Source organism: Rhincodon typus, chromosome 6 (genome assembly GCF_021869965.1).
Source record: "Rhincodon typus isolate 14 chromosome 6, sRhiTyp1.1, whole genome shotgun sequence".
In the NCBI taxonomy this organism is placed as follows: Eukaryota; Metazoa; Chordata; class Chondrichthyes; order Orectolobiformes; family Rhincodontidae; genus Rhincodon; species Rhincodon typus.
Genome location: NC_063337.1, coordinates 4,809,141 through 4,833,365, shown reverse-complemented (window position 1 = coordinate 4,833,365; position 24,225 = coordinate 4,809,141). Strand labels below are relative to the sequence as shown.

The 24,225-nt window shown below is 46.0% G+C and overlaps 3 protein-coding genes across 7 annotated transcripts in view; all 3 read left to right on the top strand.

Moving 5' to 3' along the window:
* Window positions 1–19,081, top strand: part of LOC109913774 (glycerophosphodiester phosphodiesterase domain-containing protein 5-like) — a 309,738-nt gene extending 290,657 nt beyond the window's left edge. Inside the window, exons 9-11 of one of the 2 annotated variants that reach the window (XM_048598468.1) lie at window positions 326–408; window positions 12,427–12,539; window positions 18,642–19,081. In XM_048598468.1, coding sequence (XP_048454425.1) covers window positions 326–408; window positions 12,427–12,539; window positions 18,642–18,763 — 318 coding nt within the window. In that variant the 3' untranslated portion in view covers window positions 18,764–19,081. Of the gene's footprint in view, window positions 1–325; window positions 409–12,426; window positions 12,578–18,641 lie in introns of both variants that reach the window. The other variant, XM_048598469.1, reaches the window with a different exon arrangement.
* dgat2 (diacylglycerol O-acyltransferase 2) overlaps window positions 1–24,225 on the top strand; it is a 659,593-nt gene that overhangs the window by 333,720 nt on the left and 301,648 nt on the right. The window lies entirely within an intron of this gene.
* The window catches only part of LOC109928510 (kelch-like protein 24), a 393,202-nt gene that overhangs the window by 311,379 nt on the left and 57,598 nt on the right, over window positions 1–24,225 (top strand). The window lies entirely within an intron of this gene.

The following is a 24,225-nucleotide window of genomic DNA, read 5'->3' as shown; positions in this document are numbered from 1 at the left end:
TATCTAACCCCGTGTTGTCCCTGCCCTGGGAGTGTTTGATGGGGGACAGTGTAGAGGGAGTTTCACTCTGTATCTAACCCCGTGTTGTCCCTGCCCTGGGAGTGTTTGATGGGGATGGTGTCAGGGGAGTTTTACTTTCAGTTTAAAAGTGTAGGTGAAGCTTTACTTTCGGTTTAAGTGAGTAGAGGAAGATTAACTCTCTTTAACCCCGTGCTGTCCCTGTCCTGGGAGTGTTTGAAAATGAATTTTACTGTGTAATATGTATCCAATAAGCTTTGACGTTCTGTGGCCTGGTGGATTTAAAGGGTTGATTTCCTTTCCACAGTCGCCTGGTGAATACTATATGATTTGGATAACCTCTGACATCATTTCGATCACCATCGTGGTGGGCATTTTCATCCTGCAGAAGTGAGTGAAACCGAGAGATTTTCCTTTGGTCTGTTTTGCATGATGCATGTGGCCTTGGAAAGTAAAGTCTACCCCGTCCTCGCCTGTCAGTCGGTACAAGGCAGTTTATTTTTTACATCTCTGTGCTGAAACATCCTGTTTGTGTCCTTTTTCGTCGAGCTGGGAAATGGGAAGAGTAAGTAACCCACAATGTTGGTACACAGCCTGCCAACTGGTACGACCGTAAAGTACAGAGCAGAAGTAGGCCATTCAGCCCATCGAGATCCCGGGTTGGGGTGGGGGTCATTCCTGCTATCGCCTCACGTTACCAAAGTGCTGTCCAAAGTCACCCGACTTGCCAGGAACTGCAGTCAGTGCTGCCCTGACTCCAGTCAGCTCTCTGTGTGCAGAAAGGGCTCCGATACCTTCACCCCATGACTCCTTCCTTTCGAAGGTTTAGTGGCTGTTGAGGGAGCCATTAGGAGGGAGGACGTGAGTGAGGAAGAATTTTGAAAAGAGGGATCAAAGGAGAGGGGGAAGGTCACGGAATTGTTACAGTGCAAAAGGTGGCCATTCATCCCATCATGCCTGTCCTGAATGAACAGTGCACACGGTCTCATTCTCCCACCTTCGCCCCATAACTGTAAACATTGTGTCTTTTTTTCACTAACTACCTAATTCCTTCCTGAAAGCATTGAGTAAACCTGCCTCCCCCACACACTCTCAGGCAGTACGATCCAGCACTTGCTGTGTGAAAACAGAGTCCTGGAGCTCTACACCACAGAAGAAGGCCCTTCAGCCCATTGAGACCATACTGGTCAAAAACAATCGCCTACCATTGTAATCCCATTTTCCAGCACTAGGCCCAGAGCCTTGTACGCCTTGACAGCGCAAGTGCACATCCAAATACTACTACAATGTTACGAGGGTTCCTGCCTCTCCCACCCTTACAGCCAATGAGTTCCAAATTCCCACCACTCTCTGGGTGAAAATGTTGTTCCCCACATCTTTTCTGTCCCTTTTATCTTAAATCCATGTTCCTGGTGATTGATCCTTCTATTAAGGAGAAAATTTCCTTCCTGCCTATCCTCTCTATGCCCCTCAAAATTTTATAACTGTTAATCATGACCCCTCTCAGTCTCCTCTGCTCTAAGGTAAACAATCCCGGTCTGTCCAATCTCTCTCCATAACTGAAATTCTCCAGCCCAGGCAACATAAATCTCCTCTGCACCCTGTCTGGTGCAAATGTTTTCCCTTGTGATGCGCTTGCCGCTTTTTCCAAATCTGCACGTTCTGTTCTTGAGCCTTTCACAAATGGGGCCAATTTCTCCCTATCAACTGTCCTGAACCCTCACGATTTTAAACACTTGGATGAAATCTCCTCTCGATTCTACGAGGAAAAATAATTTTGAAGCTGAACTGGACCAATCGTGTAAATACTGTGACTGAAATAACTGCATCATCTCCAAGGTACAAGTCAGGAGTGTGATGGAATACTCCCCACTTGCCTGGTTGGATGCAGCTCCAACAACGCTCTAAGCTCGACACCATCCAGAGCAAAGCAGCCGCTTGATTGGCACTAAATCCACAAACATCCCACTCCCTCCACCACTGACGCTCAGTAGCAGCAGTGTGTACTATCTACAAGATGCACTGCAGAAATTCACCAAAGATCCTTAGACAGCACCTTCCAAACCCACGACCACTTCCATCTAGAAGGACAAGGACAGCAGATACATGGGAACACCACCTCCTGCAAGTTCCCCTCCAAGCCACTCGCTGTTCTGACTTAGAAATATATTGCCGTTCCTTCGCTGTCGCTGGGTCAAAATCCTGGAATTCCCTCCCTAATGGCATTGTGAGTTAACCTATAGCACGTAGGTGGCAATAGTTCAGGAAGGCAGCTCTCCACTACCTTTTCAAGGGGTGATTAGGAGTGACCAATTAATACTGGCCCAGCCAAGGCTGCTCACATCCTGTCAGTAAATGCTGAAACTATTCACTCTTCTGCAAATTAAGTGAGGGACAATGAGGAGGGTGGTGTGTGTGAGAGAGAGAGAGAGAAGGAAGATGGCAGCTGAGCGGGTACTTTATCAGATGTGCCTTAATGACACCGACCAGTGGTTGGTGTCGCTGGTGGATATAAAGCAGCCACCACTATGGTATTGAACTGGTTGGTGTGCCTGCTCACTGGCTTATCATAGCGCTGTTGGTGGTTTGATATTTTGGTTGTCAGCTTGTTATTGGAGGCCGATGTTGCTGACTCTGAGCTCCGAAATAGTGTGGAGTTGGTTCCTGATGGCCAAAGGGGCTGACCGCTGGCAGACTACAGGCCTGTTCATCAAAATCCACTGGGACCGCCTCCAAGCACCCCTTGCTCCCGTCTGTCGCACTACCTGGCATCTCTGGAGGAAAAACACCAGGCCCTTTTGGGGGTTGGGTTCCATGAACGGGTGTGTACGGGGGCACAATCTTCCCCCTAAGTTACAAAGCACAGTCTGAGATACTTCAAGGAGGATATTGTTGAGTCTCTCTCAAGGCACATGATCAGTAACTCACCATTGAGGAATCTTTCATGATCGTTGATTCCCGTGACCTCAACCTCTTCTGACCCATTGTATTGGACAGAATTCCAACAAACCAAAACTCCTTCCCGTTCATTTCTAACCATGTACAATCCCAATCCCTTCCATCTTCCACCAGCGACAGCCTCCAGGACGTAATCTCTTCCCATCGTCCCCTCCGTGAAGTTTCGATTGAGTTGCTGTGCATTTTTTTTCTTTTTTGATAATTACCTCCTGCTTTCTCCTGACTCTGTTGATTGATGTGTCCATGCCATGTTGGATTAGTGGGTGTAAGTGTTACTTTCCCTACTGTATTAGTGGGTAAATGCCCTTTTTCTCATTGCCTCCCTACCCATGTTGCTTGGTTAAGTGTCCGTTCTCTCTGTGGGATCAGGGTGGAGGGAGTGTGTTTTGTTTTGATTTCTCTCTCTGCCAGGTTGGTGAGACACTCTCATCCATGCTGGGTTGGTAGGTAAGTGCCAGTTTATTTCCACTGGATCCGGGGAGTGTCTGGTTCTTGCATGCGCATTAGCAAGTCATTTTTTTTCCCCCATTGGATGGGCACAATGCCAATAGGTGCCTTGCTCCTCGTGTTCACCCAGGGAAATTAGTGGCCAAGTCCTTTGGAGGGCCAGTCTCAAACTGGGCCTGCACACTGCGGCTCAGGGTTTTGAGAGAGCCTTGTATGGCGTTGCCATGGTGAGGACTGTTGGTGGGTGGAGATGGGGGAAGGCCAGAGTAGGGAAAGGAAAACTATTAGACCCTTAGCCCCTTAAAACTCAACTTCCGAATGTCAACTCCCTACTCCTCTTCGCGTTGGTGAACTGGAGAAGGGAGTGGGAGCTGGTCACAAGTCCTGGATCAGTCTGGACCCACCCCGCCCAATATCAGGCCAGAGACCCTGAATCAGGTGAAGTTACAGAGCTGGGGGGAGCTGGGCTCAGTTGTCGGTGGCGGGTGGGGAGCGTGATTTTGAGGTGGTATTTTGGGTGGCACAATGCTATGGAACAGTTTTAGTACTTGAATGCATCTTTACATTGAGAAAGACTCAGAGCTATCATTCAATCCACGAACTACTCTCTGATCACTGTTTTTGCACAATGCGATTGATTGGCCTGGTCTGAAATGCGGGAAAAACAAAGCTGATTTGAATTTTGTTCAAAGGAAATGTCATAAATATTGAGCGATGCCCCTGCTCTGCATTAACCCTTTTCATTGTGTCTTTCACCCCTTTTTTTCTGCTTTTCACTGATGTTTACCTTCCTCTGCTTTTTTTTCTTCCTCTCCATTTCTCCCCCCTGTCCCTTCCCTCCCTCCCTCTCTCTCTCTGTCCCTCTCTCTGCCTCTCTCTCTGTCTCTCTCTCTGTCTCTCTCTCTGTCTTCGTGTCTCTGTCTCCGTGTCTCTGTCCCTCTCTCTGCTGCATTTTGGCATTTCACAGCTATCACTTGATCAGGTAATGCTATCGCTTCCAGTTTGACCTTTGTACTGTACTAGGGGGAGGCTCAGTCAGAGTGAAGAAAGGTGTGAATTTGGGCTCTGTCCCAGCCCATCCCTACTGCCCCTTCCTTAGAACTCCCTACTCATCTTTCCAACCCTACCCCTCACTCCCTATCCCCATCCAAATCCCACTCACCATTCCACCACCACATCTTCCTTTTAGTCTCTATTCCCCCTGCCTCTCTATCTCCCCCTCCCTCATCCATTCCATTCCATTCCATTCCATTCCATTCCATTCCATTCCCCTTTCCGCCCCTCCATCTACCCCACCTCCCCCTCATGTCCCTCTAGCTCCTGATCTCCTTCCCTGGCCCCTCAATCATCCCCTCCTTGTCCTGTCCCTCTGTCTCTTCACCCTACTCTCATCTTCCCACTGACTCCCTTCTCCTGACCTCCTCCCTCTCATGTTGTCTTCCTTTACTCCTGGCCTAAGAGTGCAGCCTGTCTCCCTTACTCTTGCCTGTGCTACTGAGATGCTGGATGGGAATAGGCCTCGGGATCTTTCTCTGTATTGGGGCGTTGCGGGGGTGAGGGATTGGGAGGTTGTGATGGTTGGGAGTCGGGTATGGAATCCTGCTCCTCATTCCAATCTGGTTTCTCCCCACTCTGACATGTGCAGCATGAGATTGTGATTAATGGTGTTATTTTCAATGAACATATTTAATGAGCCACTATCTTCAAGTCTCTGGGTAGAGAACTACCAAGATTCACCACCCTCAGAGTGAAGAGATTACCCCTCATCTTGGTCTGAAATGACCTCCACCTTATTCTGAGAATAAGCTCCTCAATTCTCGATGTTCCAGCCCAAGGAGAGGCGTTCAGTGGGAAATCACCTTCTGAAACCTTGATAATGTAGGCACTGAGAAAACTATCCATTTCGGTCAGATCGCCCTTCATGCTTCTAAACCGCAGAGAACCTTTTCCTCAATCTCTCCCTTAAGGACGTGGAAATATAGGAACAAAAATCTTAGGAACAGGACTGGGCCATTCTATATGATTGTGGCAGATCATCCAACTCAGTCCCCTGTCCCTGTTTTCTCCCCATAGCCTTTGATCCTTTTAGCCCGGACTCTAACTCCTCCTTGAAAACGTTGTGTTTTGGCCTCAACCACTATCTGGTGAAATTGCACTCTTCTCTGGGTGAGCCCTCATCTCAATCCTAAGTGGCGTATCCTGTATTCTTAGACTGTGACTCCCTGGTCATTGGGAACATCCTTCCTAAATTTTACCCTGCCTCGTCCTGTTAGAATTTTATAGGTTTCTGAGATCACACCCACCTCCACCCCGCCACCCACCCCTCCTCCGACTCTCCAACCCGTTCTCCTAAACTCCGGTGAATATCGTCCTAACTGAAGCAAAACTGAAAAGCTCAGCAGGTCTGGCAGTGTCTGTGGAGAGAAAGTAGAGTTAACGTTTCTGGTCCTGTGACCCTCCTTCAGTACCAATTGACCCTATTGGTCCTGCCATCCCAGGACTGCACACAATACTCCAGGTGTTGACTCACTAAGGCCTTGTACAATTGCTGCGAGACATCCCTGCTCCTGTATCACTCCAGGGATCACTATGCCCTGTCATCTGGCAGTATACTTGCAGGGGTTACTGACTCCAGTTCTAATGGGCACTGCTCACGTTGGAAGAATCACAGGACACAACATTTGGCCCATTGTGCCTGCACTGCTTCTATTAGCTACAGCCATTTACTTGCCTTTTCCCTATGTCCCTGTGCACCATTTCTATGTAAACAAACATCCAGTGTCCTCCTTGAATGCTGCCCTCACCACATTTCAAAGCAGTGCATCCCAGACCCTAAGAGGTAGAGTTCAAATGGAGTTCTGTTACGTTATGGTGAAAACCATTCAGTGACTCTGGGACTGAGCAGCACCAGACTAGAGTCTGCACCTGCCATAAAAATATAAGGAACAGGAGTGGCATTAGGCCATTCGATCCATTGAGTGTGTTCAGCCAATGTGGCCTTTTCTCCACTATCTTGCCTGGTTTCCCCCTGAACGCCGTTATTTTCCCTTGTTGAGCAACGAAACAACCGAGGACGTTGAGGCTTCCTGAGCCTAGCTCATGAGCAAGGATCTATCACCGTCTCCTGTTTGACCTTCCCCGCCAATGCCACTGTGGTCTTGTTGATTGCCAAGGGGAGGTAACGGTTTTTGGGAATAAGAGCTCCTTTTCAATTCTCCCACTTAACAGGCAGCTCCCACCTCCACTTGGAGGGATTCCCTTACTCCTTTGAAACAGAAAAACCAAAAGTGAAACTCAGCAGGTCTGGCACCATCTGTGGAGAGAGCAACACAGTTAATGTTTCTGAGCCAGCCACCCTTCTTTAGAACTTGCCCATTGGTGTTGATGGGCCCTATCTATCCCAAATGGAACATCCCAGGACATTGCTGCTATCATGCTTGGTTTGCTCCATAATAGAAGATATTTGCGTGTATGTGTATGTGTGGGGAGAAGGGTGAGATTTATGGACCTGCAGTTTTTTTTCCAATTTGATCTGGCTTTTACTGGCTTGGTCAACATTTTACACATTTACACCATCCTGGCTTGAAATATATTGCCATTCCTTCAGTGTCATTGGGTCAAAATCCTGGAATTCCCTCCCTAAGGGCATTGTGGGTCTACCTCCAGCACATGGACTGCAGCGTTCAAGAAGGCAGCTCACCCCCACCTTCTCGGGGGGATAAATGATTGACTGTCTATTGATGTTCTGGATCTGAGGACAGCAATATTTGTGTTTTTCCTTCTCGGTCTGAGCTGATCGTCAGAGCAGATGATCTCCATAATAGCATTTTACATAAGAGTGTAATGTGTTTGCTTGTTCCTGTAATCCTGTAATAGCACCCTAAGTTTCAGTGTTGTGTCTGCTGCACTGGGGTAGCTTTTGATGCTCAGAATACTGCACACAGAAGGGAAATAAAAACATTCCAATGTTCAGTTAGGATCCAGAGAAGGCCATTCAGCCTCTTGAACTCATTCTAGCCTTCAGTTACATTACTGCCAAGTTGTACCTGAACTTCATCTTGGTTCTGTAACACTTCATATCCTTGTGTATGTATCAAAAAGATTAAATCTCTCTGTTTCAGTTACTCCAGGGGTACTTGGAGTAGATTGGGGCAGCCCTCTCTCCATTTGCCATTTCCTTGTTTTCTCTCATTGGATGAGTAAGCTGCAAGTGAACAAAGCTGGTCGGCTGTGAACCAAGGCTCAGGGATACCATGAGCTAGCTGACACTGTGTCACTGAAGGGAAATGGACCACAACTCGTTACCAGAACGTATCCAAAAATCCCTGGCCCATTGGACTTCCCGGTGGGAATTTGTATGGTCACCTGGGGATGGGTTGGAAAGCGAGAAGGCTGGCAAAATGGTGTGGGAAAGTGCCGGGTGGCATTCCCAATGCCCTGCAAGTGGAGGGAACGCTGGCCAATTCAGAACCACTATTCCCTTCTCCCCTCCAATCCCATGGTACCGTGTTGGGAGAGTAATTCCTGGTCGGCAGTCAAGACCCTCTGGTGGGGGTCAGGGCAGGGGAACCTGCTTTCTGGTGCCTGCCCTCATCAATAACCCCCACCCCTTGGTGGGGCATATCTTACTTGCCCCACATATCTTGAGGGCAGATGCTCGTCAATGGATGCTGTTCCTATGCTGCAGCTCCAGCAGTGATCACTGCTTCTGGTGGCACTGTTGAGCTGCTGGTCCTCTGAACGAATGGGCCATCATTCCTTTTGTGGGTTAGGTGCCATGCTCGATAGGATAGCACCAGGTAACCTTCCTACGCAAACCCCCGCCCACCCCCACCACTCTTGCCTCCCACCTCCACCATCTCCATCTACAAGCTGGATCACAAAATTCCCAGCCCTGGTATCTGTTGAAGTTTGCCAAATTCTACAGCCAGCACCCCCTGGGGCCTAATGAAAACTTTATTTTATATACAATTTACAGCACAGAGCCGAATGTTCTGTGTTGGTGATCACATTTAGTTCCAATTATTCCAATTACATCTTGCAGTCTCGCCCTCCAGATTCCATTCATTCCTTCCAGAATGCATCAAACTTCCTCTTGAATGCAGCTAAAGTTTACTGGATTGGCCATGAAGTCATTGAATTGCAGAGCAGACTTAATGGGCTGAATGGCCTACTTCTGCTGCTGTGTCTCATGGTTGATGTTTCAACCCATCCATTGCCTCCACTCTTGTTCTTGCTACGCTCTCTTCCGGGCTGTGAGATGCCTGCACTTCCTGTGTCTGGACTATTGGGTTTCTCTGACTTTAACACTTCACTGTTGACGGTTGTGCCTTTGCCTTCCCAGACCTATTCTGTCCATTGATAACCCGATATCTCTCCATACCTCTAATTATCCACTCCTTAAAACTGAATTCTTTGATCTAGGTATGGTAACTTGACCTAATCTACCTGGTTCAGTGCATGATAATGGAACAGTGGGATCTTTTTGTTACATCAATGGTGTTGTATCTGTGAAAGCTATCACTAAACCAGTCTTGCAGTCTTCTGAAGAAGGGTCCTGACCTGAAATGTCAGCTTTCCTGCTCCTCTGATGCTGCCTGGTCCGCTGTGTTCCTCCAGCTCCACACTGTGTTATCTCTGACTCCAGCATCGGCAGTTCTTGCTATCTCTTGCAGAGTGTGTGTAAGGTCTCTCTGTGTGTTGTACTTAACCGTGCCTTTTATCAGTTTGGTACTGGCGAGTTGGCCAAGTCTTTTTCCCCTGAAAGGAGCGTTTAAGGTCCAGGATGAATCTAAACTCACGTGATTTCCCAGGAAGAGCTCTGAATTTGTAGCTTGTTCCCTAGACGCTGGACCATTATCTCTCTCCCTGGAGAAGGCTTGGGATACGAGACCATCTGCAGCCAAGCTCACTACTTGTGTCTCCTAGCAACAGGTTGCACAGCAACCGTGGCTCCTGGCATCGTTGATTTGGGTGAATTCCAGAAGGTTTCATCATCAAGACCTTCCAGCCCCACCCGCACGCCCACCCAAATCTTTACAGCACACCAACTCCTCACCCCCACCCCACAGCCAGACAATTGTAGGGCAGTGGCAGCACAGCATGTGGCCATTAGGCCCATCATGCCTGCACTGGCTGTTCAGCTAAGCAAGTGCCATTCTCCCACCTTCTGCCCACACCCCTGCACATTGTTCTTTTCAAGTAACAGTCTAATTCCCTATGGAAAGCCTTGAGTGAACCTGCCTGCCCCCATACTCTCAGACAGTACATTCCAGACCCTAACCCCTCGAGTGACCCTGCCTCCCCCACACTCTCAGACAGTACATTCCAGACCCTAACCCCTTGAGTGACCCTGCCTTCCCCCACACTCTCAGACAGTACATTCCAGACCCTAACCCCTCGAGTGAACCTGCCTCCGCTTCCCCCCCCACCCCACACTCTCGGACAGCACATTCCAGACCCTGACTGCTCGAGTGAGCAGCTTCCTTCCCTAAAGGACATATGTGAACCAGATGGGTTTGTCCCTGTCAATGGTCTAAAGCTTGTCATTCGACTCTTAACTCCAGATTCATTGTTCCAAATTTTTAAAATTTAAAAAAAAATTTTTGGATGCATCTTCTCACCACTTTTCAAGGTTCAATCCAGACCTTAGTCTCTGTGATCTGTCCCTCTAATTTTAAATAAGTTGACACCAGTAGGGAAATTAAATTGTGGAAAACATTCCCAGTAACGGTGACTGAGAAGAAACGGAATACTGGTTAAATGTTACATGCCCAGTTTCTGGAAACTGAAGGAAGTGCAAGGTATAATTTTGATTGTCCTGAACCAGTTTTACAATCCTGATTAATGAACAAAGTGAAGTGGAGTTTTTTTGAGTGTGGGCACGTTGCTATTGCCCAGAAGCCCTTTAATGCTTCTGCATTTCCTTGTGTTTCTCTATCTCCAGCGTCTTGTGCATCCCTGATATTAATCCCCTCCCAGGTGGCTGGGCCCTCAGCTCCCTTGGATCTGTAATTCCTTCTTCATATCTCTCCTCTGAGATGCTTCTTAAAATTTGCAGTTTTGGAAAATCTATCAGTGGTCTTGGTCAAATATCTCCATGTGCGACTCTGTGCATTACTTGGTTTTGTAGTGCCGCTGTCAAGTGTCTTGGGAGATTTCATTACAAATAGTCATTTGGTACTATGTAACTTGAGTACTACTGAAAAGAAATGGTATGTGCCATGGGAGCTGTTCATCTTCCACTTATCAGGACGCTTTGCAAGAATACCAATTAACAGCGTTTATACTGTCTGAGAAGTGTGCGCTGTTTGGTTGGGAATTTGTAGAGAATGCAGCATTAAGGTGATGATTGACTTTTTTTTAAAATTCATTTATGGGATGTGGGCATTGCTGGCTGGGCCAGCATTTATGCCCATCACTAGTTACCCCTGAGAAGGTGGTTAACTGCCATTAGACAAAAGTAGGCCATCTGACTCATCATTTCTGCTCCATCATTTAGCGAGATCATAGTTGATCTGATAACCGTCAACTCCACTCTTCTGCCTTTTCCCTTGATTCCCTTACTGAAGAAAAAAATCTGTCTGTCTCAGCCTTGAATGGACTTAATAACCCAGCCTCAAGAGCCTTCTGAGTTTAAAAAGAAATTCCACCGATTCGCTGCCCTCTAACAGAAAAAATTCTTCCTCATCTCTGTCTCAAATGTGAAATCTCTGATTCTGGAATGCTATTGGTTCTTGATTGGTAGGTGGATCAAGGGCTACGGGGGAAAGGCAGGAGAATGGGGTTAAGAAGCCTATCAGCCATGATTAAACAGTAGAGCAGACTCGATGGGCCAATAACCAAATTCTGCTCCTATGTCTTATGGTGTCTGCCAAGTTTGTTTAAATTTAAACCAGACGTGTTGACTTCAATTGGTCAGTTGCCCTAATGAATACACTGGAGAATGTTTGTGCCCGTCTTGTTGAGTTGAAACAGATGCAGTGGGAATGAATATCCTTTCCATCTGTAAAGAACAAAGGAACCTATATATTAATGTACATAGTTTCAAGTGCATTCCCCTCTGCATTGGCATTCTTATGAATATCCTGATGAGTGGAAGGTGAAAAGCTTTGAGAAAAACATGCCTTTATTTCAGCAATGTTCACATTTCGCTATATTAAATGTGCTATATAAATATGATGAAGATGGTAATTTAATTCTTAGAGTGAAATGTGCATGTTTTTCTGTCCTAAGGTATTTTTCACTTTGAGAGTGTAGTCATTGTCATGAGCTCAGCAAGCTGGACCTCGTAGAATGAGTTCCCTGATTGGGGCTGTTAATCTGGCCCAATCAGGGAGCCTTGGCTGACGTAAAAGGGCAAACATCAGGGCTATTGAACCCCTGGAAAGCCTGACTCAGTGCGAGTCAGCGCTGTTGTCAAAGGCTATGCATTTGTAAATAAATTGGTGATGGGATGCCAGTCGCTGAAGTGATTTCAGTGAGTTTTTCTTACATTATTGCAAACCTAGGTGAGGCCTAGGAGGAGCTTTAGCTTCCTAGTTTGATGGTAGGCTGGGTTCCCCTCTCATCAATGGATGAGACCAGATTCCCTGCTGTAACTTTGTGGTGAACTCCTGATTTTTGGCAACAAAAGCAGAAGTAGCTGGAAAAGCTCAGCAGGTCTGGCAGCATCTGCGGAGAGAAATCAGACATAACATTTCGGATTGCATGACCCTTCCTCAGAACCTTTTGAGCTCCTGATTTTGGTCGGCCTTTCTGGACACAACACCACAATCGAGCAAACCCAAGATCGGTTGTTCTGTGGAGACTCAGAGAGGGGTTAAAGTTAGACTGAACCACCTCCTTCCCTTGCCCATTCCCCTCGGGGAGGGGTCGGGGGGGAGCTGGCGGCCAAACTCTGCAATTGAGATTGTTAGTCAGGTTTCCTCAACATTACCAAAATAAGCACTGGCATGGGAGAGTGTATTGCTTTTTAATAAAAACTGTTCTTCCACATTGCAGATGGCGACTGGGTAGCATGAGGACCTATAACCCGGAACAGATTATGCTGAGTGCAGCAGTCCGCAGATCGAGCAAGGATGTAAACATAATGAAAGAGAAACTCATTTTTGCAGGTACGATGCAACCCTGCTTGCATCTTTAAGTGATCAAGGTGAGAATGACTATTTCCTTAGCCGTGAGACAGCTTACAGAGCGCCCGCGTGTGAGTGCGAGAGCTTTCTTTGTTCTTTCATGGGGTTTGGGTGTCACTCTGAAAGGTCAGCATTTGTTGCTTGTCCCTCATTTCTCCCTCAAACTCACTTGGGACATTTCAGAGGGTGGTTAAGAGACAACCACATTGCTGTGGGTGTGGAGTCACATGTAAGCCCAGATCAGCAGATATCATTCCCGAAAGGGTAGCTGAAGTTTTATGTACAGTTTTGTGGTCACCACATGATAGGAAATATACAATTGCTCGAGATAGAGCACACGGGATATACCGGAATGTTACCGAGGCTTGAAAACTGCAGCTATGAGGAGAGATTGGACAGGCTTGCATTATTTTCCTTAGACCAAAGGAAGCTGAGGGCTGACTTTAATTGAGGTGTACAAAATAATGAGGGATAGAGTGGATGGGGTTTTCCCCTAAAGGAGAGGTCAGTTACCAGAGGGCAGAGAATGAAGGTGATTGATAGAAGGATTAGAGGCGACATGAGGAATGGCCTTTTCACCCAGAGGGCGGTGGGTGTCTAGAATTTGTTGCCGAGTTTGGGGGTTGGGGTGGAAACCACCAACTCGTTCAAAAAGGAGCCCAGATCTGTCCCTGAAGAGCTGGAACCTGCAAGACTACAGAGCAGGTGCTGGGAAGTGGGATCACAAAGGGTGGCTAGTTTATTCAGCGCAACACACACACTCTCAATGGACGGAATGGCCTCTTTCTGTGCCATAACCTTTGTGTTTCTTCTACAGAATTATTGGTGAAAGGCCTTGCTCCATAGGATTATGCAACCTCCACGTAGGAAAGGATAGGACACAAGATGAGGATAATTTGGGTGTCCCTACAGCTGTTCAGAATGGTGGCTCACTACCACCTTTTCAAGGACACTTAGGATTGACAATAAATGCTGCCCAAGTCAGTGACACTCACATTGCATGAATGACTTAAAGAAAAATTCATCCAAAATTGCAGTGAGCCTGGCGCTGATGGTTTGTACTTATTGGCTTTCTAGCGTAATGGGTTTCAGTCTTATACCAGAGCTAGGCTTGTTGTGTAGGCTGATTGTTTAATATTGAGGGAATTGTTCCGTAGTCATTAGAAATCTTGCCCTTTGAATGAGGTCCATTTCAAAATAGAGTGGTTTCACGTATGCTAAGGATTGTGGGTAAGGGCTGCCACCGTTAAGACCATACATAGGTCCTTTGGATCCAAAATTAGAATTTTCAGGTTGTTTTTGTTATGGGATTGGAATGGAGTCCAAAGACCACGTGCCCTTCAAGGCTGCTTGCCTCAGCTGGAGGATATAGATCAAAGAGTCATAATCTCAGGAGAAAACAAGAGTCATAGTCTCAAGTTTACAAGATGATGAGCGGCATAGATAGATAGAGTGGATAGTCAGAGACTTTTTCCCAGGGCGGAAATGACTATTACGAGGGGGCATAATTTTAAGGTGATTGGGAGATGTCAGAGGTAGGTTCTTCACACAGTGGTGGGCATGTGGAATGCGCTGCTGGCAGCGGTAGTGGAGTCAGATACTTTAGAGACTTTCAAGCAACGCTTGGATAGGCACATGGAGGATACTAAAATGTAGGGTATGCAGGAGAGATGGATCTTAGTAGGATAATAGGTTGGCACAACATCGTAGGCTGAAGGGCCTGTACTGTGCTGTACTGTTCCATGTAAAACATCAGTGATTTATGAGTGGAGTTTGGGGAAATGCCTTCACTTCAAAACTTTGGAATTCTATCCTTCAGAGAGCTCTGGATGCTCACTGAATATATTCGAGGAAGAGGTTGACATATCTTTTGGAGGTATTGAGAAAATCTAGGAATATTGCGATAGGGTGAGAAACAGGAGACCTGAATGTTGGTGAGGTGGGCGGCAGAGATCAGATGGCTTGGCTTGAAGGTGAGTTGTCCCAATATCCTGTCAATACTCCACCTTGTGTAATGTATCACCCAGTATAACACAGCAATCATATTCATTGCAAGGTTAAGTTCCATGCTTTGCAGAAAGGAAGAAAAGCAACTTGCATTTAGATAGCACCTTTATGATTGCAAAATGTCCCACGCCACCATCAGACAAAATTTGATCCTGAGCCATAGAAGGAGGCATTAGATTAAAAGTAACCAAATGCTTGGTCAAAGAAGTGGGCATTAAGCCGGGTCGTAAAGGAGGAGGAGCCGGGGCTTGCAGCAGAAGGCATGGCCAGCAGGGGTCAGGGCATCTGTTTTGAGAAGGGAGTGCATCCTCCATTACTGTAGCGCCCCCAACTCCTTCCCCCACTACCACCCAGCAACCATCACTCACCTGTGGCCTGGCAATCCAGGAATGGTCCTCTGCCCAGGGTCAGGTCATCAAGTGGTGCTGCCATTCAGTTTGAGCCTCTGGCCTATGGTTGGCAAACCCCTTCTTCCAGGGCTCCTGGATATTGGCTGCAAGGGCCTGAGAGACCCATAACACTGAGCATCTTCCTAAACTGAGGTGGATTTTTAAAAACCTCATTAATGGGATGGGGACATCACTGGCCAGGCCAGCGTTTATTGCCCAGAGGATAGTTTAAGAGCCAACCACATTGCTGTGGGTCTGGAGTCACATGTAGGCCAGACCAGGTAAGGATGGCAGTTTCCCTCCCTAAAGGACATTAGTGAACCAGATGGGTCTTTCCTTGACAATCTACATGGTCATCATTAGACTCTTAATTCAAGATTTTCTTTTTTCATTGAATTCAAATTCCACTGTCTGCCATGGGGGGATTCAAACCATTACTGGGGACATTACTGGGGTCTTTGGATTAATAGTCTAATGACAATACCACTAGGCCATTGCACCCCACCAAGTCTCCTCTTACTGACTGGTCAGTGAAGGGTCAGGTCCCTCTCCACCTGTGTTAAACACTGGCCATTAGCTCTGTTTCTATCTCTGTGGTTGGCACGGTTGCAAAACTACATTTGGCACGTTTTCCATTTTTATTTCAGATTTGCAGCATCTGCGGGTCTCTTGCTTTTTGTCCCAAGCTCTAGTATTCTTCGTGGAACCTCTCTACCACACACACCTTCTTTGATGCTTAACCTTTACCTCTTTGACCACCATTCTGAAAAACCCCTTGCATTGCTCACATTACTATGATAGTAGAGATATCTAAATGCAGAGATAACATGGTGTGGAGCTGGATGAACACAGCAGGCCAAGCAGCATCAGAGGAGCAGGAAAGCTGACGTTTCAGGCCTAGACCCTGTATCTAAATACAAGTTGTTTTTGTTGGGATTGGGACATTCACTAGCCATCCTTATACAGGTGTGGAATCAAGAAAGCAAAGAATGATTCATGAACGCGAGAGGTTAGTCACTGGAATACTCATCGATAGAGAACCATTAGGCCACGCAAGTCTAGGGAGAGTTCCTGGATTGTCCAGTGGCTTCTACATACCTCAGAAGGGTTGGTTAGCTCAGTTGGCTATAGTCAGCTGGTTGGTTCACTTGGCTGCAAGAAGTTGTATTTATGTAGCACCCCGTAAATACCAAAATTTTTACAGCAAATGTAGTACTTTTGAAACTTATTCGCTGTAATAATGTCGGAATTTGAGCCACCACATTGCTTTTTGTTGGAGTTTGCTGTGCAGAATGTGATTATCTGTTCTGTTAGTAATGTTTGTTAAGGGATAAGTATTGGGCAGAAATAAAAATGCAGAAAGCTGGAGAAACTCAGTAGGTCTGGCAGCATCTGTGGAGAGAGAATGTTTTGAGTAAAATATCACTCTGCTTCAGTACCTGGATGCTGGGGGAGGACTCATCTGATTCTTGGCATGAATTCTATAAAATCTATAGCAAACACAGGAGCGGGCAGAATGTTAGGTTTCATCAGGATGATAGCCACTCATTCTGCGAGGACAGCACTCCATCAGTACTGCATTCCAGTGTCAGGGCTTGAACGTTCAGAGGCAAAAGTGCTCCCAGCTGGCCCCCTGTCTCCTCCACCAGATCAGCCATAATCTGATTGAATGGTGGAGAAGGCTCTACATTAAATAGAAATAATATTTGTGCCATGCAAATGCCAGACAATGACCCTCTCCAATAAGAGGGTTTCTCACCATCGTCCTGTGATATTCAATCAGGCGACCATTACTGCATCTGCCACTACTAACGTCAATGGGGTTACCATTGACCAGGAACTGAACTGGACTTACCACATAAACACAGTGGCTACAAGGGAAGGTCAGAGGCTAGGAATACTGCAGCGAGTAATTCACCTCGTGTCTCCCCAGTTCTTGTCCATCATCGACAAGGCACAGTCAGGAGTGTGAAGGAATAGCCCCCACTTGCCTGGATGAGGCAACAGCATTCAAGAAACTTGACCCCATCCCCAGGACAAAGCAGCCCACTTGACTGGCACCACATCCCTCCACCACCGACACTTAGTACACACTGCTGCTTCTATCTACAAGATGCACTTCAGAAATCCAGCAAAGCTTCTTTGACAGCACCTTCCAAACCCACAACCACTTCCATCTAGAAGGACAAGGGCAGCAGATACACGGGAATACCACCCCCTGCAAGTTCCCCTTAATATGGGTCTACCTACAGCACATGGACTACAGTAGTTCAAGAAGGCAGCTCACCACCACTTTTTCTTAAGGGCAACTAGGGACGGGCAATAAATACTTGCCCAGGCAGTGATTCCCACATCCAATAAACAAATTTTGTAAAGTCAAAAACTGAGAGATCTTCCAACTGACGAGAAGTGAATTTCAGTTGGAAGCATGATATTGCAATTTGCTGATGGTACCAAAAGGGTGGGAGGAGCTAAAGGGGTAGAAGGTTGGCCCAATATACAGGATAACCTCAATGGGTAACCTAGCCTTGAATCAAAGGTAAAGTGAGCATGAGAGAAAAGTATCTGTCTCTGAGGCAACCCACCAAATCCAAACTGATGGTTGTTATGCAGGTATAATTAACCAGTATGGTGTTGACTCATATTAAGAGCTGAAAGAGGAACAGGTTATAGGGTGGGTGGGTACACAGCAAATAGAACTCCATTTAGCACCTCTTGCCACTCTTTATTTTATGAGGAAGATTGATGTCTTAAGTTATTTCTCGGAAGATTTGAATCTATATTAGACAAAGGAACTGAAATCGGAGAGTGGATACTTAAACCACGAACAATGACTAACACAGGTTGATAAGGTTATGGTAATGGATGAATTTTTATTTCGAACAAAACTGACACACAATTAGGGAGATAGTATTACATTCTTGCTAAGTTTTTGATGAGGTTCTAGTGATAGTGCTGTATGCAATTGTGATCTCCAGAACAAACAGAAGTATTGGAGAATGTGAGGAAGAGATGGAGGAAAATGTCTTGAGAGGAAAAATTGAACAAGTTGAACCTCTTTTCTCTGACAAAGAGCACGTTCGGAGACCTGATCGAGGTTATAGAATTGTTACGGTACAGGAGGAGGCCATTTCGCCCATCATGCCTGCACCAGGTCTTCAAATGAACATCAATCCCCTATGCCAATCTCCTGCCTTTTTCCCCATATCCCTGCACACCATTTCTATCCAAATAATCATTCAAAGCTGATTGAATGCCTCAACTGAACCTTGCTCCAGGCAGTGCCTTCCAGATCCTAACAGGCCTATAAAACTATAAAAGGGATTTAAGCTAGGATTAGTCTTTACCCAATGATTGCTGAGTATAGATATTTTCAAACAGCTTGTTCAGAGTATTATCATGCACATTTGAAGCAGATAAGATTTGAACCTGGAGTTCCCTGGTGAGAAGTACAGACACAATGGTACCATGGTGCCCGATTGACTGGTGAGCAAATGGAACTCTGTCCTCTTTATGATGGATGAGTATCAATGAATTGGAGAGAAACCTTGGCACATATGTTGAGGTTAGAAGGAACTTCTGATCATTTTATGGGACATGAGGGGCCAGTATTTGTTGACCGTCCTGATTGCCTAAGTAAGCTGAGTGATGGGCTGACACTAACCTCCTGTCTCTCCTTGTGTTGCAGAGATCAACAACGGTGTGTCCAACTCTGACAACGGCTCGCTGTGCTCTGAGAGCGGGTTTGAAGGCTTTGCAGATGATGTCAGCCCCCTGGGCCGTAGCAGGACGAAGACGCGGATCGACTGAGAGGCACCGGTGGGCCGTGACTCCTCATCACCACCATCCCCCAACTTCTTCCTCCACCCAGACACACACCCCCTTGACTTTGAGACGTCTGGTTTCGGGAACAGCCCCATTGCTCACCGTCACCCCTTCCCCCTGACCCAACCCCACGCTGCCCAACATCCTGTCCCACCGACCCAACTCTGCCTCCCTCTACTCCCCACCCCCTGATGTCCCCCTTTGTTTGAGACATGGAGAACGTGGACTGGGGTACCACTCTGAACTAAGCTGTCGTCGTGGCAATACTGAACTGTGTTTTGGGGGGTGGGGCAGGGGGGCTAGGTGGGGGAGGGAGGAGGCACGAAGGAGGGGCTGCTTAAGGGTATGGGGGCAGGGCCTCAATAGTGCTGTGCACGTGAAAGAAGAGGGTAAAACAAAAAAAGCCCCCCCCTCCGCCCCTCAAGTATATTCTCTGGCAACCAGCCTCTCTGCATCTGTTCCGGATTGAGTCAAGCACAAAGTATGGCAGGTCCTTGGGAATGAAGTGGACTACAATTGCAGGGACCTCTGTAATGCCTGCTGTTTGCCAGTTGAATAGATCCTTGCTTCCTGTGGCGAGATTTGTGGAATTTGGTTCCTTTCCTTGTTTTCCCATCCATTTCAAGTTGGCTGGTTGTAATGTTCAGTTTACATTTTTTTGTGGGTCTGTAAAATTACATCTAAATATATATTGTATATATATGTATGTGTGTGTGTGTGGGTGTGTATATGGAAAAGAAAAACAACCTGTTCTACTTGCTGGCAAAATGTTCAGAGGTGCACACAGTGTTTCTTTCAGTTCATATCTTTCAGTTCACAATGGGTCATTTTATTATTCGTGTGATGTGTGAAATTCTAGGTAGGCAAACTTTTATTGCCCAGATACTGTTAATGGTCAGCCTCATATCTCTGGAGTCCCACAGACCAGGTAAAGATGAGAGACTTCCCTCCATGAGTGTACAGGTACAGCAATCAATGGGAGGTAAGTGGTTGCTCCAGGTTTTTTTTTTGAGTTTAAATTTTGCCATCTACCATGATGTGATTCAAAGTCATGTTCCCAGACCATTATCCTGAGGTTCCAGATTTCTGGCTAGTGATGTTACCAGCTCATTACCACCTCCCCCTTAAGATCAATCAACAGCAAGTTTCTTGCTGAGCTTGGGATTGTCAACTGTGGTTCTTCACGTACTCCTGGAGATCCCATGATATGACCTTGACCTGCAACTCGCTCGTCTTTGTTGTTGTCTCACATTTTGCTTAAAGGACAACTTCAAAAATGATGGTGAAAATATTTTTCTTAAAAATGGCACCCTGCGGTTTTTGTCCCTGGGTTTTGCTGGTAGCAGTGCACTAGGGGGCTCAGCTCCAATTCAGGTGAGACCAGACTATTCCTGGAGGAATGTCATCCTTATGTGAGCACCATCCAACTCTGAGGCAACAAAACTGTGGACGACCTTTGTTGTGTTTTACTCCAGCCTTTGAGAGCCATTTTGCCATTTATTGATTTCCGTCTGTATGACATTCATAGGAAGAAACAACAAGAGGTTCTCAGAATTGGAACTCCATGCACCAATGATTCCTGAATTCTCTATAGAGGCTCTCTCTCTGCGGTACAGGAGATTGACGGTTGCCTTAAGTGGGCAAAATGCCCAGTGCAATTCTTTCAATACACTATATCCTTCCTCTCCATGGTAAATGGGAGTCATGGTGTGATTGTTTCCAAAGGTGTAAATGATAAACTTGTGTAACTTGAACTTTCACCTTCACCAGTAACACTTACATATGTAAATATTGTATTGCTTTAACAATGTAGTCAGTCATATCCAATGAGTTGAAAGGCATGTTCACCAATAGAAAACAATTCAATGAGAAGCAAAATTATCTAAGTATGGTGCACACAATCTCTAATGAGTGGGATATCATCTGACCTCTGGTGTGGTCCCAGCTAATTCATGTTCATCTCCCTGCGATGTCTGTCTGGATCAGATGTGATATGTGAACAGGGGATTCTGATGCATCTCATGATGATTTGCAAATTGCACTTAGCACTGATCATTGATCTTTGAATTACAGAATCCCTACAGTGCAGAAAGAGGCCATTTGGCCCATAGAGTCTGCACCGACCCTCTGAATGGCATTCCCCCAAGTCCAGGCCCCCACCCTATCACGTTATCCTAACGTTTATCATGCCTAACCCACCTAACATGCACATCAGTGGGACTAGATTAATTTAGAATATCTGGTTGGTATGGACTGAAGGATCTGTTTGTGTTGTACGTCTCTATGATGCTATCCCTGGTCTCTATGGGCAGTTTCCCATGGCCAATCCTAATAACCTGCACACTTTTGGACTGTGGGAGGAAACCGGAGCACCTGAAGGAAAGCTGTGCAGGCATGGGGAGAACGCGCAAACTCCACACAGACAGTCTTGTTGAGTTGGTCATAACAAATAATGCTTGGACGTGATTAGGGGACCATTTGCTTTCCAACAAGTTCATTGCAAGTATTTCATCCCCAGACTTTAATGGTGTCACTCTGAATTTAATTTTCTGTCCTATATTTACTGTCATCCCATCCTTCCCTGTTCTATTGTGCAAGTGTTGGAATATTGTGCACTTGGAATAGTGTGTTCAGTTCTGGTCGCCTCATCATAGGAAAGATGTGGAAGCTTTAGAAAGGGTGCACAGGAGATTTACCAGGATGCTGCCTGGACTGGAGGGCAGGTCTTATGAGGAAAGGTTGAGGGAGCTAGGGCTTTTTTCATTGGAACGAAGAAGGACAAGACGTGACTTGATAGAGGTGTACAAGATGATGAGAGGCATAGATAGAGTGGATAGCCAGAGACTTTTTCCCAGGGCAGAAATGACTATTACGAGGGAGCATAATTTAAAAGGTGATTGGAGGGAGGTATAGGGGAGATGTCAGAGGTAAGTTCGTTACACAGAGTGGTGGGCGTGTGGAATGTGCTGCCGGCAGTGGTAGTGGAGTCAGATACTTCAGAATAAAAAACAAAGTTGCTGGAAAAGCTCAGCAGGTCTGGCAGCATCTGTGGAGGAGAAAACAGTTAACGAACGTTTTGGGTCCGGTGACCCTTCCTCAGATACTTTAGAGACTTTTAAGCAACTCTTGGATAGGCACATGGAGGATAGTAAAATGTAGGGTATGCAGGATAGTTTGATCTGAGTAGGATAATAGGTTGGCACGACAGGCTGAAGGGCCTGTACTGTTCTGTGTTCTAAGTGTTGTTGATGATTGGCCCTGTAGGCTAGCCCAGGAAATGGTGTGCGGAAAGGTATGTACCTGGGGACTTTCCACTAATTGGTCAACAGGCTGTGTTTTCCTGATGAAGGAACCCCAGATAGTTTGCAAGCTCCAACCAAAGTAAAATTCTTGTCTAGCTTTGGGATGGCATCATCTGGTGAAGTAAATGTATCTATTTCCACACCTGTGTCTGTTGTTGTTAGCCATCACCAGGAAGTACTTGCTAATATACAAGTCCTGTGAGTTGAATGGTATCATCAACCTATGGTCCCACAGGGAGTTGAGAACCTTGTGAGGAGGTCACAGTTTTCACATCGATAGTGCTTAACATAGCAAACATTGATCTTGTTTTTTGAACTCCACTGTGCAGAAATAAGCAGCATATTATCAAAATGGCAAGAGATTATAGAACTGAGGTGCAGAGGGATCTGGGTGTCCTGGTATATGAATCTCAAAAAAGAACATATCTAGGTACATTAAGCGATTAGGAAGGCAAAGGAAATGTTATAATTTATTGCAAGGGCAATGGGTTGTAAAAGTAGTGATGTTTTGCAACAGTTGTACAGAGTATTGGTGAGGCCATGTATGGAGCAGTGTGTACAGGAGGGGATTGAGGAGGGAACGTTATTTGATGAGGAAGTGTACGGGCTGGGACTGTCTCCAGTGGAGTTTTAAAGAATAAGATGTGATCTTATTGAATCATTTAAGACCCTGAGCGGGCTTGACAGGGTGCATATTGAAAGGATATTTCCCCTTTATGGGGGGAATCTAGAACTAGGGGACAGAGTGTGAAATAATGGGGCTTTCCATTTAAGATGATTGAGAATATGTTTCCTTTGAAGATCATGAGCCAATAAAGCTGTCTTCCTCAGGGATCAGTGGAAGGTCATTGAATATATTTAAGGTATAGATCAATTGATTCATGGTTAATGTGGGAGTCATGGGGCATCAGATGCGTTGTGACCATAACTAGATTGATGATCTTACTGAGTGAAAAATGGCCTACTAATGCTCCTAAGTCTAATGTAAAACAGAAAGAAGAAACCAGGATCGAAGGAATGTTTGAAAAATCCCTTCAGCCCTTAGGTTGGGTAGAGGTTTGAGTTAACGAACACAAAGCAGAGAGTGGGAATAAATGACTGCCAACCAGAAAAGCAATCAGTGGCTAGTGGTGTGCCTTAGGGATCATTGTTGGGACTGCAATTGTTTACAATTTGTGGATGATTTGGAGTTGGGGACCATGTGTAGTATGTAAAAGTTTGTGGATGACACTAAGATGAGTGGTGGAGCAAAGTGTGCAGAAGACTCTGGAAAGTTTGCAGATGAATATAGAGGCAATGGCCTAGTGGTATTGTCAGTATATTGTTAATACAGAGACCCAGATAACATTCTAGAGACCCAGGTTCAAATCCCACCATGGCAGATGGTGGGATTGAATTCCATAAATATCTGGAATTAAGAGTCCAAATAATGACTGTGAATCCATTTTGATTGTTGGAAAACCCATCTGGTTCACGAATGTCCTTTAGGGACGGAAACTGCCTGGCCTGGCCTGCAGACCCTCAGAACTGTGGTTGACTCTGAACTGCCTTTTGGGCAATTAGGGATGGGCAATAAATGCTGCCTAGCCAACAATACCCTCATCCCGTGAATGAATTTAAATTTTAAAAAAAAGGTTAAGTGAGTGGGCAAAGATCTGGCAGATGGAGTACAATGTTGATAAATGTGAAGTCATCCATTCGGTAGGAATAACAGTCAAAGGGACTATTATTCGAAAGGTAAAAAATTGCTGTGCAGAGGGACCTGGGTGTTCTTGTGCATGAATCACAGAAGGTTGGTTTGCAGGTACAACAGGTAATTAAGGTAACAAATGGAATCTTGTCCTTCATTGCTAGAGGGATGGAGTTTAAAAACAGGGAGGTTACGCTGCAGCTGTGTTGGCTGCTGGTAGGGCCACACCTGGAGTACTGTGTACAGTTTTGGTCTCCTTACTTGAGAAAGGATGGACTGGCGCTGGAGGGGAGATTCACTAGGTTGATTCTGGAGTTGAGAGTGTGGACCTGTGAGGAGAAACTGAGTACGCTGGGATTTATTCATTGGAATTTAGAAGAGTGAGAGGAGATCTTAGAAACATATAAAATTATAAAGGCGATTGATAAGATAGAAGCAGTGAGGATGTTTCCACT